The sequence below is a fragment of the Pagrus major genome, chromosome 19 (genome assembly GCF_040436345.1).
Source record: "Pagrus major chromosome 19, Pma_NU_1.0".
NCBI lineage: Eukaryota > Metazoa > Chordata > Actinopteri > Spariformes > Sparidae > Pagrus > Pagrus major.
In genome coordinates this window covers 18,218,135-18,239,403 of record NC_133233.1, presented here as the reverse complement: position 1 = coordinate 18,239,403, position 21,269 = coordinate 18,218,135, and the positions used below count along the sequence as shown (strand labels likewise).

Sequence of the window (21,269 nt, the reverse complement as noted above, 5' to 3'; positions counted from 1 at the left end):
GTGATGTATAAGGATCCTCTCCTATGCCGTTTAGTCCTGAAGAAAAAAAGTCGTTAGAAACATTTAAGTGTAATTTATTACCACATGAAAACGGTCTCTGTCAGTTTAAGTCTGCTTTGGTCATTATTGCAACAAATGCCGTCGTATCTACATTACAACTGCAAATCATCTCCGCCTCCAGGACACAGCTCACTCTCGTTATCTGTTACTCTTGACATTCCCTTTTTCCTTACACTTTCCCTCATTTGTCTCCATTCCTCCACCTTTTTGCATGGCTTGCAAATACATAGAAAGTACAGTCTGTTACGATCTACTTCACATTTTTAAAGTCCCTCCTCCCGTACATACACAAAACACATTTTCAGTCAGGGTTAAGCCTCTGTGAGTCCAATTAAAGAGGCCTTCAGACAGTTTGTTTGCTCACTTTATGTCTGAAGTCTACTGTCAATTAAGTGGTTACTGCGAGATGACAAAAGATTTGGCTGCAGCCCTTTCAGATGTCTTTAAAACAAAATTTAAGTAACAAAATCATCCACTTAAACTGACATTAGGCTCCAGACCAGTCGCAGTATCTCTCCATCCATCTGTTGGCATGATGACAGGATGTTGCAGTGATACAATTGACGCCACCTTCTGGCAGAAGGAGGGAGGTCACCCATAACTTATATATTAGAAGTTTAAGAAAATGAATAAAGAAAATTATGACATAATAACATTGTGGGCACGCCTCCCTCTCAAGCTGTCCTAAGCTGAGTGGTGTTTAGAAGGGCTTCACTAGTAGTTGTGTTGACTCCTGGCTCCTTAACTTGCAGCACACTCTGAACATCCAGCGACAAACAGGCGGACTGGGTATCAGCATTGCTGGAGGGAAAGGATCTACACCTTACAAAGGAGATGACGAGGTAAGAGGTGCCCCTAGAGTCTTCTTAGGTTTAACAAATCAGAAGTCATAGATGACACATTCATTTTTCTTTTTGTTTGCATGTTCAGGGAATCTTCATCTCCAGAGTTTCTGAGGAGGGTCCTGCAGCCAGAGCAGGGGTGAAAGTGGGAGACAAACTCCTAGAGGTGAAGCATTTTTGACTTTAGCAACTCTTTCGTCTGCTTTCTACTAAGATGTCTAAATTAAAATTGAGTCATTCTCTCTCTTTATTTGTTTTAGGTCAATGGAGTGGACCTCCATGAGGCAGAACATCACACAGCAGTTGAAGCTCTCCGTAGCTCTGGCGCCACAGTTTCCATGACAGTGCTGCGGGAGCGTATGGTGGAGCCAGAGAACGCCATCACCACAACGCCGCTGAGGCCGGAGGATGACTATTTCCCGCGAGAGAGACGGAGCAGCGGCCTCGCCTTCAACTTGGAGACGACTCCCAGCGGGCCTCAACAGCGGCTCTCCACCTGCCTGATCCGAAACGACAAGGGGCTGGGATTCAGCATCGCAGGGGGCAAAGGCTCCACGCCCTACCGCACTGGAGACACGGTGAGGGAGAAAAACAGACCTATAACACAATCTGATTAATGTGTAGAGTGTAAGGGGTATGGAGAGGCATGGAGCCATAATCTTATATATTTTATGGTTTCCTCCCCATTAAATGCTTTGTAAACATTGAAGAATTAATTAGGAACCTTTTTTCAATATCTTTTTTATTATCATAACTTAATATGACAAATCACAAAAAAACAAACATTGTAATGAAATGTCTGAATTTGGTAAACAAACCTTCAGGAATTGAATTTGTTAGTTTGCAAATATCTTGAGGTCACTCATTTTGTAAAAACCCCAAAAATATGATAATATTACAACACAGTTCACAGAAAATTGAGCTGCCACAATTTTGTTGACCAAGTTTTGAAAAATTGGTCAACATATTTGTCAATTTTCAAGCAAAAATGCCAAATATTTTCAGGTTCCAGCTGGTCATACTTGAGGATTTAATGCTTTTCTTTGTTTATATGATTTTTGACTGAGAATCTTTGTTTAACGGACTATTAAAACAAGCAAACTGCATACATACTCACATTGAATGATTAATTAAGAAACTAAACAACCAATTAATTTATAATGAAAATTAACTTTTAGTTGTAGCCCGGAACAGAATTATCACCAAACATTAGCATGACATGTTTTACATGCATTAAAAAGCCTTATGGATAGTTGCAAATTCTGATTTCTCATCATAATTACAAATCTAACCAAAGTCTGTAGTCGACTGAGAACATAGGTAGGGAGGCACAATATATGAATTATCGGCCTGTTATTGGGAAATTTGTATTATTGGGTATTTATCGGTATTAGTGACATTATAGCAAATTTCATTGACTTAACGAGCACAACATTTAAAAACTCAAGTATGCGGTAGGTGACTGTTTGTACCTTAAAAGTTGGTCTGTAATCCACCATTAACACAGAGAAGAAGAGGAATATGGAAAATTAAATCCTCCATATTTGCTCACTACATCTTAGCCTTTTGTTATCCTCAAGTGTGCTTTAAATGACAGGTTATGAATTTATTTTTAAAATACAGAAATGTAAAATGATCACATACTTATCAGTATTCGCAATGAGAAGCAGGTAATTATCAGTTATTGGTATCTGCTGAAAAAAATTCAGATTGTGAAACCCTAATCACAGGTTTCAGTGAAAAGAGAAAGATGATACTGAGAGTTGATCTAAAGCCAAAGACACAGTCTACCATACAATAGCTAAATGTTTCTTGCAGTCTTGAATTTGGGTCACAAAGTGTTTACAGTAACTGTCTCAGTCAGTGGGATCTGTCTTTTAACAGCATCTATTCTAGCCGCAGCGTTTACAGTCATCACCAGGGAGACGGAGATATGAATAGCCAGCCTTGACACCTGATAGGTCAGCTGTAATTGCACTGGCTGAGGTGTATATTTGGGTCAGTCCAACACTGCATTGCAACTCATGCAGCTCAACAAGCCCACAAAGAGGAAAGGATTCCTAAACTTTAGGATTTAGGCGAGTGTGACTGTAAGTCTTGCCTCTCTTTCAAAAGCTTTTTGAAATGGATGCAGTGACTTCGCTGGTTGTCAGTTGATCTGAGGAGGAGGTGCAGTCGACTTTGCTCCTGCATGTGTTGACACATTTTGTTCTGGTGAGGCAGAGTAGCAGTTTTTATTTGGTTAAACAAGTTGTGTAATTTGTCTGTGCAAAGGGACAACATGCCTCAGGGGTCATGATTTTGAATGAGCTGCTTGTGTTGTAATCCTAATGTGTCCTAATGATCAAATACTATGCTGTTGTAATGTATGTGTGGGTTTGTTTGATCATATCTACAACTTTATATCTCAGTTTGTCTGTGACATTGTGAGCTGCTAACGTCACAGAACTACCTATGTACTGTAAAGCGTGCCAGCAGGAATTAATAAAGGAATTCTATTTTTGGCTCAGATCCACAATGTCGGATATCACACACTGACTGACTGGTAACTCCCCTCACAGACAGCTCACAGTTAGCACAGATTCATCCGAGCATTGCAGCCTGTTGCACCAGTTTCCCATCGACCCTGTCTAATTTAATAAACAGGCAAGGGAGGCCAGAAGTTGTGGAATAATTACCATTTTTAGTTGCAATATATTCGAAACAAGTTTTTTTATTGTCGTCATAAAACAGTCTCAAAAAGAGTAATTTATCCACAAATGTACAAAAAACTTCAACATTTGACAATATCTTATCTGTTTTAGGGAATCTACATCTCTCGCATCGCAGACGGGGGAGCAGCACACAGAGACAGCACACTGCATGTTGGCGACAGGGTGATCTCTGTGAGTACAACACATCCCCTCCACATCTCCATCTGGGCATCATTGTATACAGTGTGATATGATCAAAACAGGGTTTCCTTTACAATGTTTTCATGGTTGTGAGAAGGGGAATCATTTTGTTTTCTCAGGGCTCCAAGGTGAAACTGTTTTGGTTGCCCATACACCCAAAAAATCAAATAAATAATAATAAAAGTGTGGGTAAATGTTTTCATTGGTTGCACTGGTGCGCCTGACATTCAGCAGTCTGTTAAAAAAATATTTGTATACATTTTTTTTTATCCAAACACCAACAGGGTGTGTAGACAGTTGCCTTTGAACAAATATTAGCTTATGAACATCTTTTTTGTAGCTTATTCTGTACACTTTTATATCAGTTAATGGCTTTATTCATCAATAATATTTGAGGTTGATATTTATTTGAGTTTCTCAAGCACCTTAAACATCAGAAATTCATAATTTTATTTTTGAAACAATAGAGGTTATTGCAATTTCCTGATGAGTGTGTTGTTAATGAGGAAGTGAAGTACACACATTCTTTACTCAAGTTGAAGTTGAAGTTTTGATATAAAGAATCAATCTTGTAATGTTCGGTAGGCGGTGTGCAATGACACAAAATAAAAATAATCCATAATTCCCCGCAAATGCATTAATATTAAAGTAACAAGCTGTAAGGAGTAGAAAGTGCTGATATTTGTGTCAATGTAGGGAGGAAACGTGAAAAATGTATCTACACCTTTATTCCTGTTAACAATCATTTACAAAATGTGTTAAGAAATTACATTAAAATGTATAATTGGGTGCACCTGCATGAAAAAGTTAGGCGCACCACTGCAACAGGTATAAAAAGTTACTCTGAAGCCCTGTTTCCCCTGTTTTCTCTTTCATTCGGGATTTAACAATTAGTTCAAAATTGAACTCACTATATCCTTATAGATGGACATTGGTGTTGTTCCTTATTCTACATCTGTTCAGTCTTGTGCAATGTAAAGGAAACACTTCATGTACAGTATGTCATCAGTGCTGTGTTGTAATATTTCCGTTGTAATTACGCCCACAATGCTGCTCTCATCACTCAAGTTTTGTCTTGCCATATCAAAGACCAACTTGTTTTCTGTTCCATGCTGACCACATGCAGAAAATTAACCCATCAGCTGAGATAGATTACTAACACAGTCTTCACACACTAATTCTAACCCAGAGTCTCCTTAAATAGTGGGTAAATAGTGCAGGATTTAGATTTTGAAGTATCCTGCATGCTCTTCAGTTTCCTCTGCTGATCACACTCCACGCTTGGCTTTGCTCTACTTTTTCTGTCAGCATATTAGGAGCATGAGTTGCATGTTCTTATCCATGCACACTTTTTCATCATACACTATTACTGTAAACCGACTGACGGTTCATTTTGAGGGTCCTCTTTCTGTGTGCCTAGTGTGAAACTCCTCCTGCTATCATCTGTTTCTTTACTGTAAGCCGTGCTCTCTTGAATCACAGAAAAGCTTCTTGAATTATCCTTTTGCTTTCTTTCCTCCGGCAGTTGTCAGGTCTTTTTCTTCGGTCTATTCTTTCTCACATTTTCTCTATCTGCATGCTCACTAATGCATTAAGTGCATCTTCTTGCCTGCTTGGTGGTGGGTATGGTGTTGGGTTGGAGTGGGCTGAGCCTGTCGTCCGCTGTCATGGTAGACTCGTCTGTGTGTTACAATGGCAGTGGGCGCAGCAGCATATCAGCCTATGGTAAGAGCTGGTACTGTCGGGTCAGTGCTGACCTCTGCTTGTCACTTTGGACCAGAGAACAGTTTTTAAGATTGTGCATGCCTGAAAGAAACCTCCTAATCTAAAACCCAGGTTGTCTCAGGACTTCCCTGCTTGCCTTTGTTGACTTAAGATCAAACTTTTTGGAGAAACTTCCACTGTTTTTTAAGTAAACAAATGCAAGAAGGGGTGGGAAAGAGTTGAACTGATTAAGTTTAAAGATAGCAGCACAAGCAGTCATGACTAAACTTAACATAAACTGACTTCAGGGAGTTTTTTGGAAATAATTAGCTTTGCCTGCTCGTAGCCTTTCTTCCTCAGGGAAATCTGCCAGCTTAAGTTGCCTGCAGCAGCCCGCTGTTACCCCCGCTCCCTCTTCTGCTCTGCCTGTTCCTGTTGCTCGTTATAGGTGTTAGGTTCTTCCGCAAATAACAGTACTCACTTTGGTGCACTCACAAACTCACTGGATTAAATCTCAGAAGGTTTTAGATGTTAAATAAACATTGGGAAGTAGTTAGACGAGAGAAGAATGATGGCAGGTTGCCGTTTTTAAGCATGTATTGTTATTTATTGTCATCGTGTCGAGTTCGGGCCGTTGTCATTGGGAGCGTCCTGGTGGGCTGACACCCTCCGTGGTTGGTTTTACTGTCGATCCAGATCAATGGTGTAGACATGACAGAGGCCAGGCATGACCAGGCAGTAGCGCTCCTTACCGGCACCTCCCCCACCATCGCCCTCCTGGTGGAGCGAGATCCGAACGCACCAGGGGGCTCTCCAGGTCAATCCCGGGCACGAGCCCACTCCCCTCCACCCCCAGAACCCTCAGATTCACCCGACCAGGAGGAGGAAGGCCTCCTTCATGGGAACCACCTGAACCAAATGGAGGACGAGTATCCCATCGAGGTTAGACCTCTTCGATATTTGAATATGTTGAGAAGCTTTTTACTTTAATTAGACCTTGCTATAGAAGCCTAATGAAGGCATTTGATGTTAATATTTGTTCATTTGGCCCCTGCCTTATCCGTAATGCTGTCCAGTTCCAGAGAAGATGGTGTATGGTATGAAGGCTTGGTCTAATTTAAATAAAAGTGTTCTTTAGAGTGTAGCCTGGTAATAAAAGCTGTGTCATTCCCTTTCCCAGAGATAATGCAGTTTACTTTATAGCTGCTTATGCCTGTATAGAGATAGATGTACGTCAGTAGGTTGGTTTGTGTTTATTAGAAAAATTCTAAATTGTAGACGTGACCGTTACACATGAGCTAATGTTTATTTGATCCACTATTGTTAGATTTGAAATGATTCCAAAATCTTTCCTTGACACATTTTCTACCTTTTGCCCAAACAGGAAGTGATCCTGGTGAAGTCAGGTGGCCCTCTAGGCCTGAGCATCGTAGGAGGCAGTGATCATGCTAGTCACCCATTCGGCGTCAATGAACCTGGGGTTTTTATCTCAAAGGTAAAACTTTTATGTAAAAATTCCTTGTTTTCTAGTTTTGTTTTTACACTTTGTGTCTCACTTTCCATGGTCGGTCTCCTCATCAGGTGATTCCTCAAGGTCTTGCATGTCAAAGTGGACTGCGTGTTGGTGACCGAATATTAGAAGTGAACGCCATCGACCTGCGTCACGCCACACACCAGGAAGCCGTGCGAGCCCTGCTGGCCAACAAGCAGGAAATCCGTATGTTGGTACGGAGGGACCCATCACCACCTGGGATGCAGGTGAGGCCAACTGGAACAAATACACATGTACCAACGTGGATAAATGTGTCATCTTACCTAGCCTGACGAGCTGTGTATGTATGATTGCAGGAAATTCTGATCCAGAAGCAGCCAGGGGAGAAGCTTGGCATCAGTATTCGCGGAGGGGCCAAAGGTCATGCAGGAAACCCGTTTGACCCGACAGACGAAGGCATCTTCATCTCTAAGGTTCTGAATTGAGATTTGATATATTATATATCACCATTGAATGAATTTAAGCCCATAGAGTCTCACCTTTTTAGTTCCGCAAGCAGTCCAGTTTATTTCAAGCCACATCCCATCTAACTGAGATTTGTAAGTTAGCGTAGTCTTGATTGTTGTCTACTGAAAAGAAAGCGGTATTGAATTTGTTGACAGACGAAGTGAGGACAAAGTTTTAAGAGTCATCACCTTACCCGTACTTTGTTTGATATTCAAACAGGTGAGTTCGAGCGGTGCAGCAGCGAGAGACGGCCGGCTGCAGGTTGGCATGCGTATCCTGGAGGTGAACAACCACAGCCTGCTGGGGTTGACGCATACAGAGGCAGTGCGAGTGCTCCGTGCTGTAGGAGACTCCCTGGGCATGCTGGTGTGTGACGGCTTCGACCCACGAAAAGTGGTCGCTGTGGAGGTAAGATGCCACGAGCAGTCAGATTCAGATAAAATGTGTTGAGGCATTAAAAGGACTCTACAGTATACACTGAAGGGTAACCCTAAAGGATGAATGAATGAATTTAATTTAAATTGCCTTTATATACATTTGGGTTTAGGTCTTTTTTTCTCAAAAGTTGCCCAAACTTCTTCAATTTAGATCAACTTTTTAAACAAAACCCTTTCTTTGGTCCATTTCCAGTCGTCTCCTGGCATCATTGCCAACCCGTTTGCAACAGGCATTGTCCGAAAAAACAGCATGGAAAGTATCTCTTCTATAGACCGAGACCTGAGTCCAGAGGAGATCGACATCATGCAGAAGGTACAATACAGATTATACACGGTTTTATTAGTTGTATATGTCACTGATTATGTATCTTAAGTTTAGGTTAATGTGCATATGAGAGCATTCATGACTACTGTGTTTTAGGAGTCCAGGATTAGCTCTAAGAGGCTGTTAGCAAAATGTGCCGCAACCTGATTGGACTAAACTCCCAGCAAGCATGTCTGAGCTGGTGGTAGTGTGTGACAACAGAAACATTGCGACTGATTTCTTAGAGGGATAGCTGGAGTCTTTCCTTCTCTGAATACCTTAAATTCTGTTTGTTTTACATGGCATAACGTATAAAATGAAACTAACGTAATGTCCACTTTCTGTTGTTGGAAGCCATCTTAAATGCTTTGAATAGCCCAAATATGATGCATTATGTGTCACTAGTGGTTTTGATATTAGACTAATCAATAATTCTGTGAAACCTGGAGTGTAAATAGCAATCATGCATTGTTTAGACTTGATAAAGCCCTGACGAGCACTGAACAAGAGAGGTGAACACCAGGAAGCGCAGTACATGCCATTCATCTACATTCCAGGAATCAGTTTGGCGATTTTGTTGTCAAGTCAACACGTGAGTCAGATGTTTTGTTCAGCAACACTCTGCTTCCACAGCAGTTTGGTGTCAGTGATGGTGGAGTTTGACTCGCTCCAACCACGCACTCCACACACACCCATCTTTTCACTACAGCACCGAGAAAGCGCCAGCACAGTTGTTTATTTTGTCCAGATTAGCTTTTGGGAGACTGCCCGAACTAAAGGAATGTAGCCATTCTAGTTGCTGTTGTTTCTCAGTCATACAATACTTCATATGTAAATTGCTTTGGTTTTAATTACTCAGGCAGGCAGTGTTTCTGCAAAGATTTACAGGATGAATTGTAAGCATGTATCAGGATCTTAAATTTCTTCTCCAGGAGTCTGAGATGGTGAGAGAGACATCACAGTGGGAGCGAGAAGAGATGGAGAAAGTGGTAAGTGGAACTGAAAATCCATTTTGGGAAGGCGGGAGGTAAAATTGTATCTGTCAGATCAGCAGATAGACGGCGGAATTCAATTTTACTCCATTGTAGCTCAGAAAAATGGCAAACCAGGGCGGAGCTTTAGAGGCAGAAGCTCAGGTCGGTCTGTTATCGGGTGAATGAAGCTTCTCCTCTGCCCCCTGTGTGGGTATTGTGATTGACAGAACTGTTCCTGCATTGTCCCGCCTTGCATGCTTTTTTTCTGCTCCTATAGCGAATGAATAGAGTACTTTCTAACGTGTGTGGGTTCTATCCTTTCTTTCCCCTCTGTGTTTCCTCTCACCTCTCCTTTACCTTCGGTGTGTTTGGTGTGATCCAAAATCATCCAATCATCCTATCTCCATACCCGCCCCCCACTGTTTTCTGTTTTCTCCACTTTTCACTCCCTCTAACACTTCTTTCCTCCTCATCTTCACCTCTCATTGCATTACTGTGTGGCTGCGTGTGCTCGGGTTTCTTCCCTCCTCCTCCCCTTCCTCTCTTGGTGAAGGAGCGAATGCGATTGGAGCGAGAGGAGGCAACTCGCCTGCTAGAAGAGGAGACTGAGGTGAGACACTCCTCATCAGCAGGTCTGCAGACAAACTTCCTGTCTGTGCAAAAAGGGCCACAAAAATACCACAGCACTACCTCTGACATGTTGCTCATCATTGGTATTTCAGTGAAAATAAAATATTTTTCATTTTTCTTAAATAAATAATCTTGAGCCACTTTCAGACTGGCTTAGTTTCACCGGCGAAAGTCATATCCAGGTAGAGTACAGGTCACAACAGACTTATTTACTGGTAGATGTTCCTACACTTTGACTGGGCGCTTTAACAACAACATTTGGCAGCATTTGTGTGTGGCACTGCTGACACTAGTCTGCATTTGTGGGCGGCTTTTTGGCCAGCCATGCATGTTGAATCGTTGGCAGAGCCAGTCCTTGAGAAAAATCACTCTGATTGGCTGTTCAGCTAAGTGAATCAGTACTGAGAGAAAGGAAAAGCCCCTTGAGCTTGTTGCTGTAGCATCCAAGATTTTACCCATTTAGCGCAGTTTATTTATTTTTATTTTTTGCCTCACCTTTTTGCCAGTGCCATTTGCAACTTTTTTTCAAAAACATTCTCAATTGGAAGTAGCTATATCACAGAGAGTGGTGTCAAAAAACAAAGCTTTTTCATAAAGACAGTTTGTATATCCACACTTCATATCCAGAGTCTTCCGCTGTCCCTTTTTGACTGACAAATACAGACAAACACATCCTCGTTTTATCGAGTGTTATTTCCGCTCACACAAGCGCAGAATCTGGAGCTAGTTGGCCATTGGGTGTAGTTTTTTTGGCGTGTTCAAGTCATGAATGCTCCTGAGGCTAACTGGGGGTTACACATATATTATGTACAGGGAATGACGAAATTGGGAAGAAAAATGGTTAAACATTTTACACACCTACTGTAGATCTGTGAAACTTACTTTTGCTAGACCTCAGTCAGCTTCTGTAACGGTGATTCTCACCACGTCAGAAGAAAAATGTGTCCGTCTGTCTCGTTCCTGCTGTTTACCCTCACACATGTAAATATACGCTTTTGTTTCTAAACAAAAAAAACGGCTGAATAATGCTCTAACACAGCAGGCGCTGTAGTTTTTAAGCATGAGTAAATAGTGTATTTGTCAGGGACTATTTTCAGCTGCAAATTTGGTGCATTAATGATCATTTACAGCTGCAGGATGGTGTTGAGACAAAATATACTGCAACTCTATGGTGCAGTAGAATAAGCTAGTCCAGGTTAAGCCTGCAGAGAGTACTTTTAACATGGTGTAACACATGACATAGATGACATTTACAATAGAAGTGTGGATCCTTTACTTCATAGGTTAGCTTTTCTACAATTCTATACATGGTCTCCTCTAGTAAAACTAATTCACCTCGTTGGATGATTCCTGCTTGTTGTGTAATAAACCTCAGCCTCGTCTCACCTCTGTTGTCTCTTTATTTATCCGTAGAACATTGGCACTGGACCTCTAAAACTTGATTACAAAACCCTGGCAGCACTGCCCACCACCAGTCTGCAGAAACTCAACAGGGTAAGCCTCTCTTTACGTTCTCAATCCTATGACTTTTCTACGAGTTTGAAAGAGAGTGTACTCCTCTCGTGTTGTAAATTGCTTTTTGTTCTGTGTGGCTATGTTGAAAATGGCCTTCATGGCTCAGAATAGACCTCCTCGTGGAATCCCTTGTTTTTATGGGAATCTGAGTGACCCACAGTGGACCAGTTGCCCCTTCAGGAGCAGGAATGTTAACCTCACTCCATGTGTTAACCCCCAAGTCAACATTACAGATGGTGTCTCCAAGGCCAAACCCATACATCATATCAGTCTGATGTAACTGTGTCCCACATCCATTTTTGAGCCATGTGACCAACCTGGATAGAAGAAATAACAAGAAAATGAAGGAGTCAAGCTCTTTCAAAAGAATGAAGAGGAATGAAAGAGGTTGTGGAAGAAGGACGACTGGATGTACAGAAGGAGGCGGAATTGAAAGGGAGCATGGCCAGAGGGCAGCAGGCGCTGTCCTGCTGGATAAAAAGAGTGTGAGTGCGTGGAAGAGATGGGGGAAGGGGACAGCTGCCCACTATCAAACGGCCTCTCCTCGGTGATATTTTAAACCTGCATCTGGCTCTGAATTGGATGGAGTCTCTTGTGTGGGTGGGGTGCCAGACAGGGAGGGAGGGTATCGCCTGAGAGCAACAGACAAGTGTTTCAGTTTTTACAGTCCTCGGAGGAGTAAGTGGACATACAGCATTGTCCTGTTACCATCCTACAGGTAGTAGCTTTATAATGTTTCTGTTTTCTGTCTTGTATTTGTCTTTACCATTATCTTGATTCATCCTCTTTCTGCCTTATTTTGATCCAACCGTGTTAGACAATACTATGATTTTGATTTGGTTTAAGACACGCTTGAGTGCTAAACTTTAAATAGATAGCTATCTTGATTTTATTTTTGTGCCGTACTTGTAGATCTCTGAGAACTTAACCTACATTTCATATGCAGCTGTTGGTGCTCAGTGCGTTAAGAGGTGGATTTGCTGCTCCAGCACACGTGGTCCTTCTCAAACTGTATCGCAGGGAGCTGTTACTACTGCCTAAAAGGTTGTTAACAAAAGTTTAGCTAAAAAACAGATGGTTCTTGATGGTTAAGAAATCTTGATAAATCCAAAAGGAGTGTGTCTTTAGTTTAAACAGGCCATGGTTTACTGTGATTTTATAAGTGAGGTCTCTGCCTTTTAGTTTTGTAACACTGGAAAAGAGAGGGTTAACGGTTAGATTGTGGTACTGTTTTGTCGTTTGGAAGGAATCTTTTGTTTCATTCTTTGACGAAAGTAAGGTATTTTTATAAAATACAACATATTGTTTTATCCCTGACAAGAAAAATCTAAACTTTTCCATTTATATAACCATTTCCAGGATAGAGTTTTGATATTCTGAGGTGCACTTGGATGAACCATTTCCATCATTGTCCTTGAACTTTTATGAAGACAGAGGTGACATTCATATCGTTCAAGATCACAGAAGTAGTAGAAGTCACTTTTGTACAGGTTGGGGGTAAAAATAGGAAAGCTTTACTGATACAGCACCTCTTTAAACACGGTTACAAAGAGCTTCACACAAAAACACACACAAAAGAAATATAAATGAACAAACAAATAAAGTAGAAATACAAACACAGCACAATGAGAGACAGCCCAGACAAAAACAAACCAAAAACCCTAAAAATGATTCAGTTCCCGGCTCCCTCGGCTCGCAGCTCTTCCCAGCCGGGCCAGCTCAGCGTGTCGGCATGCTGACGAACCAGCGGCCTCGCATCAAAACCCCCAGCTGTCCCTCACAGTCTGTGTCGGAGCCAAAAGGGCACTCATTCACATTCCATCCCACTGACCCTCATCACACCACCGATTCTTATAGTCAGCATGTAGAGCACCACATTACTGCCCCACAATGCTCGTTGTATTCTTAGTCAGTCTATTTTAATTGGCACCGGATATGTCAAGGTCGAATAAATGACCAAAGTTGGTTATTTATCTGGGTTGATTTGAGGAGGAACTTCTTAACATGACATTTCTATGGTTACGGTATCAGGTTTCCTTACATGTGTTGGGTTAAACATTTCAGATTGTCCACCCTCCTACAGTGACATTAACTGTCCTCTATGTTGAGTACAGTAGGAGTTGAAGGTGTGCCGGAGCCTGAATGTCTCGCTGATCTGATAATGTGGTTATTTAAGGCAGAGGCCCAAGCGCCTGGACTTTACCAATGTGTCTGGTAGCAGAGAAGCAGTTAACAAGTCTTGAATGATGGGTGGGCGCTGAGAAACTTCAGGCTTCAGGGAAGATTTAGTGATGTGAGCAACTCCTTTTAGCAGCTCGTGGCTTGTGTGTCAACAGTCTATTTACAGAAGCACATCTTAAAAGACAAGGAAACACTTTGGTGGTTTGTAAAAGGTTACTTTTATTTTTCCTTGTTTTTACTGTAGTTGTTTCCAGAGTTGACTGACAAAAGCTTGTTTTATGAGGATAAAAGATGGATCTAGTTTTGCTAATTATTTCTTCACCAATTACAACAGCTCTTAAAGGATAACTCTGGTTTATTTCAACTTGGATCTTGATTATGTTGGTTATGATAACACATCACTCACCAATTGCTAAACCAGCATCAGTAAAAACCAGTTGAAAACACAAGCAGTCAGAAGATCAGATTGTTGTAAACAAAGCCACAGAAAAATGAAATTATTATACAAACTTTTTTTTGAATCCATTACAATTTACAGACAAACCTCCTGCTTAAACTTTGACCTGCTGTACTGGAATAGTTGGTATACACAGTTTTCCTGTGCAAGGAGGGATTAAAGTGAGCCCAACAGACATTATTTTTGGTCAATGTCCTAGGTTGTGTCCCAAATCACCCACTCCATCACTACTCCCTACTCGCTACCTAGGAAGTCTTATATAGAGGATGATATAGTGAGCGCGAGGCTTGGGCCAATATTAGATATGATCAAATAATGACATATTTGCGGTCATTTCCCATATTTTTTTTACAATATTGGATTGACAGCTGTTATGGCATCTTTGGGATTTAAAGCAAGAGAAAATGATGAGCAAATGCATTTGAATGAGGCTATTTGCAGTCTTTGCTGTAAGAGCATAATATCGACTATTGTGATATTCGGGCTGGACAATATCAGGATATAAAATTTTGGATATCGCCCAAGCCATGTGAGCTCATCAGTCAAATGTAAAGACACTTTTGATACCACTCTGGTCATTTTTTTCCCTCCAGCACAATGCATGATAGTATATAAATCTTTGTTGGTGACCGTTGGTTGTACACTACTTTTCACGATCCATTGTGGGATACGTTGAGTCAACTATAAATATAATTCCCACTACACATCCAGATGGCACTACAAATCGGCAAATTCAGTATATAGTCCGCTATATAGTGGGTAGTGTGTGAGATCTTTGCAATACTTGAGAGCGTGTTATCATAACTGAATGAAATAATGGCCAAACCTGTGAAAATAAAATAAAAAGTTGTAATAAAGTGGAGTATATATTATCTCCTTTTTCAGTTTCTCCTCTCTTCTGCTTTTAAACCTTTCTTTTAAATTCCATCAGTGATTATTTCCTTTGAGTGAGTCAGTTTCCTGTCCAGTTTACTGTATCTGTCCATCCTCTTTCCTTTGCTCCTGTCCAGTTCTCTCCTTCTGTAAGTCTGGCTGCTCCCATGGAGGCCCCCCTGCAGGCCCAGTACGGAGCCCCTTTAGAGCCTTTGGGCTTCAGCTTAGGCCACATGGACCCTGAGTCCTGCCCCAGTCTGAACGAGGAGCACCTGCTCCAGTCTGAACAAGCAGATTATCTTCATGGATCCCAGTTCTCCCCTAATGGGACCTCCACTACCGACAGTGCTGGCTCATCAACAACCATTAACTCATCATCATTTGTAGCTGAAGAAGAGGAGGAGAGCCTGGTGGACTCTCAGCCCATCTGCTTCAAAGAGAACCCTTTCTTGGTGGCCAATCGCAAAGGGAAGGGCCGTCCGCCAGGACAGCAGATCCTGTCCGGGCCTCCTGTGGGCTACGGGAAGCAAGGCCAACTGCAGCCATGGTTGTTCAGCAAGGCAAGCCGCCTGCCTGAGTGTGGTTTGGAGGCAGCATGGTGTGTTACTGCGCACAGTTTGGTGTTTGGCTCACTTGTGTCTCTTGAACTGGATCATTCTATGCATCAAAGCTTTGTGGAAGTTTTAACTCAAATTTAATCTGAAGAAATGTCTTTAGATTAACGTTCTTATGCTGAAGAATGGTCTCCCACTTGTTTTTGGTTGACGTGTATCCAAAGCAACAGACTCAACTATTTTAAGGAGGGATGTAGAACTGCAACAAGCAACAGAAAGTGAGACCGCATCAATAGTCCGTGGGTAATCAATTAATCGTTTAAGTCATTGAGCCTTGAGAAAATGCAAGAAAATTGGGGTTTTGTTAGAACATTTCAACATTTCTACAATGAAATTATATCTATATGATCATTTGTAGCTTGTACTGATAAATTTACAGAGAATTATCACCCAAATCTAAATCTCGGAGCATTTAGCAGCTAAAGAGCTAGCTATTTCCATCAGGAGTTGGTGGAGACCAAAACCAGAGCAAAAAGAGAATAAATATTGGACATGAATATTGATGTGGGGGTGAAAAAAGCTTTTTTCTGTAACAAAGTGTGTGTCCTGGTTGTGTGTATTAATCTCAGTGTAACAACCAGCTGAAGTGGTGCATGTTTTTGCTGTGAGAACAGAGCTTGCGGCACCTTGCGAGGTATTTGGGCACATAGTCTGCACATAGTCAGGACCGACTGGAATGTGCGTCCCAACAGCTGCGAGGGAGGTCACAAGTCATGAAGAACCACGACCTGCAAGACGCACAGAAAAGTGCACGTTTCAAGCTTGAATTTACTGGATGATCGATACTCTCCAGGGCTAACCAGTGAATCTTGTTGTGGTATCTCTTTACTACACCTTTTCTCCAGTGAAAGTAAGAGCAGCTGTTAAGTGTTTCTTGTGTGTGATCTTTGTTTTTTCAGGCGCCTTCCTCTGATTACGCCAGGACAGACAGCCCGATCAGGGAAGCTCCGTACTCTCCCACGATCCAACCGGTGAGCAGCGGCAACACCCAGCACTCCACTCATCTTTTTACTTAATTTTCTCCTTTTCCACCAGTCATTTCTACCACTATAACTAAGTATATCACAGTTTCACCCTTTTGACCTCTCCACCCTTAGCCCAGCCTCCACTCTTCCAACAGCTCCTTGGCAGGCAGGGAAACCCGCTTTGTAAGTGGGTCTTGTGGCCCTCTGCTCTGGCCTGGATTTATTTTCAGCACATGTGTCGGCTGCTCTGAGCCCTCTTTCTGTTAATAAAACATAACTAGTTCAGCTAACGTGTCTGTCACAGTTGTACCGGACTGAAAAGCATGTGATCGCTTCTCGGTGGCAGCTGATGACTGATGCTTTGCCTCGTGCAGACTGGATGTGCGTTCACTGGAAAGATAGATTTTTGACTGACTGTTCTTACTGCTGCTACTGACCAGCTGTGGCTTCATATTCCTTCATAATATAATAAATATAATTCGTCTTACAAGAGGAGTTGTGATATCAGCAAAATGTGACAAACAACCCTCAATTGGTGATTATTAGGGTGAAGGGGAACCCTGGTAGTGTTGTAGTGTTTGATCGTGTAATTATTTGGCATCATCCTGAAGAAGCTCCATTGTTTGTCAGATTCATGCATTTTATTTCATTGTCATTGTATTATTTTCATACATCTTTTTTTTGCAGGCAAACGTTCATTACAGCTCCACTCCTACTGCCAAGGATGACACGTCATCATCAGTGAGTGTCTGTAGAGCTTGAAAACAAAAAAACTTCTATTCTAGATTAGAGACGGACGGATCACACTTGGTTTATATCAAACTAATATACTCAACAGTAGGACTGGGTGTAAAAAATCGATTTCCTGATTCAATTCATAAAATCCCAAAGGCGATCTTTTAAAATAGGCTCTGTCTTATGTAGATATATTTAAAAATTAACACACTCCAAACGCAGGAGGATTTTCTGTTTAGCTAGTACGTGTTTCTAGTTCATGTTAAAGTTTGTAACAAAAAGTTATGTCGTAAAAAATTATACTGAGACATGGCAAAGCGGCAATGATTTCATGTTGCATTCAGGTGCACCTCTCAAACTTGGAAATCTATATTCAAGTGTCAAAACGGTTGTTTAAAAATCATTACTTTCTTGTTCTTTGACTAAAGCATTTTTAATAATTGGATGCTAAGATAATAATCATTTTCCATAGACATATTTAACCACAAATATCTGAAACCATTTAAATGTATTTTTAATGTAAACAAGAATGTTTTAATAATGCACCAGGTCAGAGTTGTCCTTGTACAATTTACAGCAGTAGTTCTCTCTGATTCACTTTCATATACATGCAACATTGGTATTGTTACTGAAATATCGCTAACTGAATTGATATTGAATCGGATCAAATCACATCAGGAAATCAGTGGCAATACCCAGCTCTAAAATGAAAATAAGTATAAAAACATTAGTTGGATATTAGGAATTGTTTGTGTTCAAAACTGGTATTTAGCTTCAAAACACAAATAGTCTAAATGGTAAATGATGCTCCGATTCATATCCACCATTAGCTTCCATTCATTTTGAGTTGTCATTTCATCCTAATATTTGATGTGTCTGAATAAAACTTGACTTGACTGATCTCTTGTATAAAGTATCATTTGTTTTCTCTCCAGACGCGACCGGGTGCCATCCAGCCAGTCGGGCGCGTGCGGCAGACTTCCTCCCCTGCCACCCCGGACGGCCACAGTCCGAACCCCTTCCAGCATGGCCCCTCCCCCTTCAACTCCCAGACCTCTGTAAGACCCCTCACCACCACATAGTGCTGTTTTCTATCCACTCTCAGCTCTGTGCCACCCGCCCTGACTGCACAGCCCCAAAGCACCCAGGTGGTGTCTCACAGCAGTACAGCAGAGATGCAGATAACTCAGGCACGAGAATGATTTTTGTTTCTGACGAGGCTAGAACCAAAGACAGGAAGACTTGAATCTGAATGCGCAGGGGAGTAGAGTCTGTGCTGGTGCTGCTGGAGGTCAACTGTGTTTGAACTCCACCGTGCAGACGGAGCATCCAGCCCGACTCCGAGCTCCTGAATCAGACATAATTCCTCATAATTGCAGCTTTCTGAAATGTTCCGCTTATTTCTTCCTTTGGCAAGCAGCATAGCTGGATTGGTAAATAACACAGAAGCTTTAACATCATCTCACGTCCTCCTGAGCTCATACAGACAAATCTGTCATGGCTTTGAACTTTCCAGGCACTACTGTCTGTCTTTCTCTGGCATACTCCCCTCCTCTCTCACATGAAACCAGCCACCATGCTGTTCACCTTGTTCTCCTCCACAGTCTTCTTCAACTCTGCTGGTTTTTTTCATAGTCTGCCCTCTCCTCCATCTCTCTGTCCGTCTGTCTGTGTGTCTACCCCCCCCCCTCGGCTCCTTCTACCATATGAACCTACCCCCCGCCCTCCATGCCCACCCCACCCCCTCCCCCCCTGCAGCCTCGCGCCCCCTCCCCCACCTCGCCCGATGAGTTTCCAATGAATGTCAAGCAGGCATACAAGGCGTTTGCCGCCGTGCCTCGCTCACTGGCAGTGCTGGAGCCGCCGCAGGTAGGCCGAGCTGCCCGGACTCCCCCGGGTCACAACGAACAAGCATGCTGTGCTGATTGGTTGGTCTCTCCCCGCCCCCTCCTGACTGGAGCAGGCTGTCATATAAGGAGCCTGCACCGTGTCGGGGGGGCCTGTGACGTGCTGTGACGTGTGGAATGCGTTCATCGTTGGTTATTGTACTCCAGTGCCATCATATGTCATACTGGTGTTGATCTTGATCCATTCGTCCATCCATGTGTGGCTCGTGTACTAATATTTATTACCCCCCTTTTTTCATATTGTACCCCAGCTGCTAATCAGTCTGCCTGCTCTGTATCTGTCTTAATCCTCAGTGTGAGTTTACTGAACTTTACTAACGCTCCGCTGTGCCCAACAGGACCTGTACGGTGTGAGGAACAATTTCCACCCAAAGCAGCCGTCTCCAGAGGTGAGTGAACATGATGTCCTAAAAATATTAGAAGTTATCAGCACACAGCTGTCTGTTGTACCGTACTGGACCAAATATATGATGATATTTATTTCTAGACATTTGAAAAAGTGGGGGTTGTATTATAATCAAGTCCTAAACAGTAAAGTATTTAAAACATGAGATATTCTTCTTGATTTATGACAATACCAACTTGTTTGTAGCCTTTATGTCCCGTTGGCTGGAGTTTCAGACAGCTTGTGTAATATGTTTTACTGCAGTGGAGGAAATCACTTCTTGACGAGTAAAATGAAAGCTTCTAAAGCTTCTCCCAACATCGTTACTGCAAAAACAGACTGGGGATCGAATCATCAGTTGAGCAGCACAAAATGTCAATATGAAGAGTTCAAGATGAGGGAAAATAATTGTTTTCTCAGATGTTCACAGATGATGGAAAAGAGGGGGGAGGTGTCTTACAATCAGGCCATTACGGTGTTTATCAAGTGAATATTTGATCTGCAGCTGCAGAGGACAAAATATCCAAGCATGTCTAGATATGCTCTAAAAAATCCTGGCTGTGACAGTGTGGTGACAAACTCTGTGGCCTTTTCAGCCTGAGTTGATCAACGAGGTGTTTGATGATGACATAGATGGTAAGGCCAGCAAGCTCTCCCCCCGTCGGGAGTATTTGAACCTGGCAGCAGTGCCTCGCTTCTCCAGGCCGTCCATGGAGCTGCAGGTACCCACCGCCTCCGCCCACATCTGGACCAGCCCTGTTCTTTGCCTGGGCTGTGGTGTGCTTGGCTTGACCGGTGGCGGTGTCTCTGCTCCCACAGACTGGGAGACAGCCGTGCTACTTCTGTCAATAATGGGACTGCCAGTTAATTGATCTTAAATTGGCTAAATGGTGCAGGGTTGTTTGAATGGCTAATTTTCTTCTTTCTTCGCGGTCTGTCGTTCTTCTCTCCTCTAGCATCTCTTGTGATATCCTCTGCTCTTTTGGCAAATGACAAAAATGCAAACAGCAACAAAAATCTGCTTTTCGCATTAAATATTGGCTTTTATTGTGCTTCAGGAGCTTGTAATGACTGACTGACTTCCAATATTTGTGTTCAGTTCCTGCAGAGTCCTTCTCCCAGTGGTAAGGACAGCCCAGAGCAGCGCTCTTTCAGGGACCGACAGAAGTATTTTGAGATTGACGTGAAGCAGCAGACACCCGAGAAACCCAAACCTCGGGTATCTCTTGTTGGAGAAGATGACCTCAAGAAAATGAGAGAGGAAGAAGGTTTGTTTCTTCGAGAGTATCTTTTGCTAATAACCTATAAAAACATCAGAGTTAGCTGACCTGCCCTCTGAATTTGTTAATCTCGCTCCAGAGAGGAAGTTTGAGCAGCGGGCGCGGGAGTATTTGTTGGATGAAGATGATGAGGATGACGAGGAGGACCTGGCTAAGCAGGTAGCGCAGATGAAGGCCACTGGCAAAGTGTTGCTGGACGGTGTGGAGTACAAGGTGGAGCCAGTATCCACCCCATCGCAGCACTGCTCCACCCCACCAAGCTACAACGTCACACCACCCAGCTACTGTGGCAGCTCAGGGTAACAAGTTGTATATTATTATTATTATTTAAACATTTTTTTTATTTCTTCAGCTAATTATCTAATGTGTGTGTGTGTAGGCCTTCCTCTGTTGATGGTAAAGGAGACTCTCAGAGGAATTCACTGGAGGACAGCTTCAGGCTGGAGCAGAGGCCCAACTCCATGACTGGGTAACTACATCATGCACATCATCATCGAACATCTCTTAGCTGTT

At 42.4% G+C, this 21,269-nt stretch overlaps 2 protein-coding genes across 12 annotated transcripts in view; one reads left to right on the top strand and one right to left on the bottom strand.

The window, feature by feature from the left end:
- Window positions 1-21,269, top strand: part of scrib (scribble planar cell polarity protein) — a 71,148-nt gene that overhangs the window by 40,754 nt on the left and 9,125 nt on the right. For 5 of the 9 annotated variants that reach the window (XM_073487886.1, XM_073487887.1, XM_073487884.1 and 2 more), the window contains 21 exons: window positions 813-902; window positions 991-1,068; window positions 1,163-1,480; window positions 3,707-3,787; window positions 6,197-6,442; window positions 6,885-6,995; window positions 7,082-7,258; window positions 7,349-7,465; window positions 7,719-7,907; window positions 8,130-8,249; window positions 9,173-9,229; window positions 9,768-9,824; window positions 11,258-11,338; window positions 16,384-16,455; window positions 17,137-17,190; window positions 18,120-18,242; window positions 19,430-19,480; window positions 20,073-20,198; window positions 20,576-20,744; window positions 20,836-21,055; window positions 21,136-21,225. In XM_073487886.1, the coding sequence (XP_073343987.1) occupies window positions 813-902; window positions 991-1,068; window positions 1,163-1,480; window positions 3,707-3,787; window positions 6,197-6,442; window positions 6,885-6,995; window positions 7,082-7,258; window positions 7,349-7,465; window positions 7,719-7,907; window positions 8,130-8,249; window positions 9,173-9,229; window positions 9,768-9,824; window positions 11,258-11,338; window positions 16,384-16,455; window positions 17,137-17,190; window positions 18,120-18,242; window positions 19,430-19,480; window positions 20,073-20,198; window positions 20,576-20,744; window positions 20,836-21,055; window positions 21,136-21,225 (2,627 nt within the window). Of the gene's footprint in view, window positions 1-812; window positions 903-990; window positions 1,069-1,162; window positions 1,481-3,706; window positions 3,788-6,196; window positions 6,443-6,884; window positions 6,996-7,081; window positions 7,259-7,348; window positions 7,466-7,718; window positions 7,908-8,129; window positions 8,250-9,172; window positions 9,230-9,767; window positions 9,825-11,257; window positions 11,339-16,383; window positions 16,456-17,136; window positions 17,191-18,119; window positions 18,243-18,942; window positions 19,054-19,429; window positions 19,481-20,072; window positions 20,199-20,575; window positions 20,745-20,835; window positions 21,056-21,135; window positions 21,226-21,269 lie in introns of all 9 variants that reach the window. The other 4 variants (XM_073487893.1, XM_073487885.1, XM_073487892.1 and 1 more) reach the window with 3 other exon arrangements.
- Window positions 59-21,269, bottom strand: part of kif9 (kinesin family member 9) — a 37,436-nt gene continuing 16,225 nt past the window's right edge. The window contains exons 21-23 of one of the 3 annotated variants that reach the window (XM_073487896.1): window positions 7,693-7,899; window positions 7,316-7,621; window positions 59-1,469 (exon numbers count right to left, since the gene is read on the bottom strand). The gene's annotated coding sequence lies outside the window, so the exon portion shown is untranslated. Of the gene's footprint in view, window positions 1,470-7,315; window positions 7,900-21,269 lie in introns of all 3 variants that reach the window. The other 2 variants (XM_073487897.1, XM_073487895.1) reach the window with 2 other exon arrangements.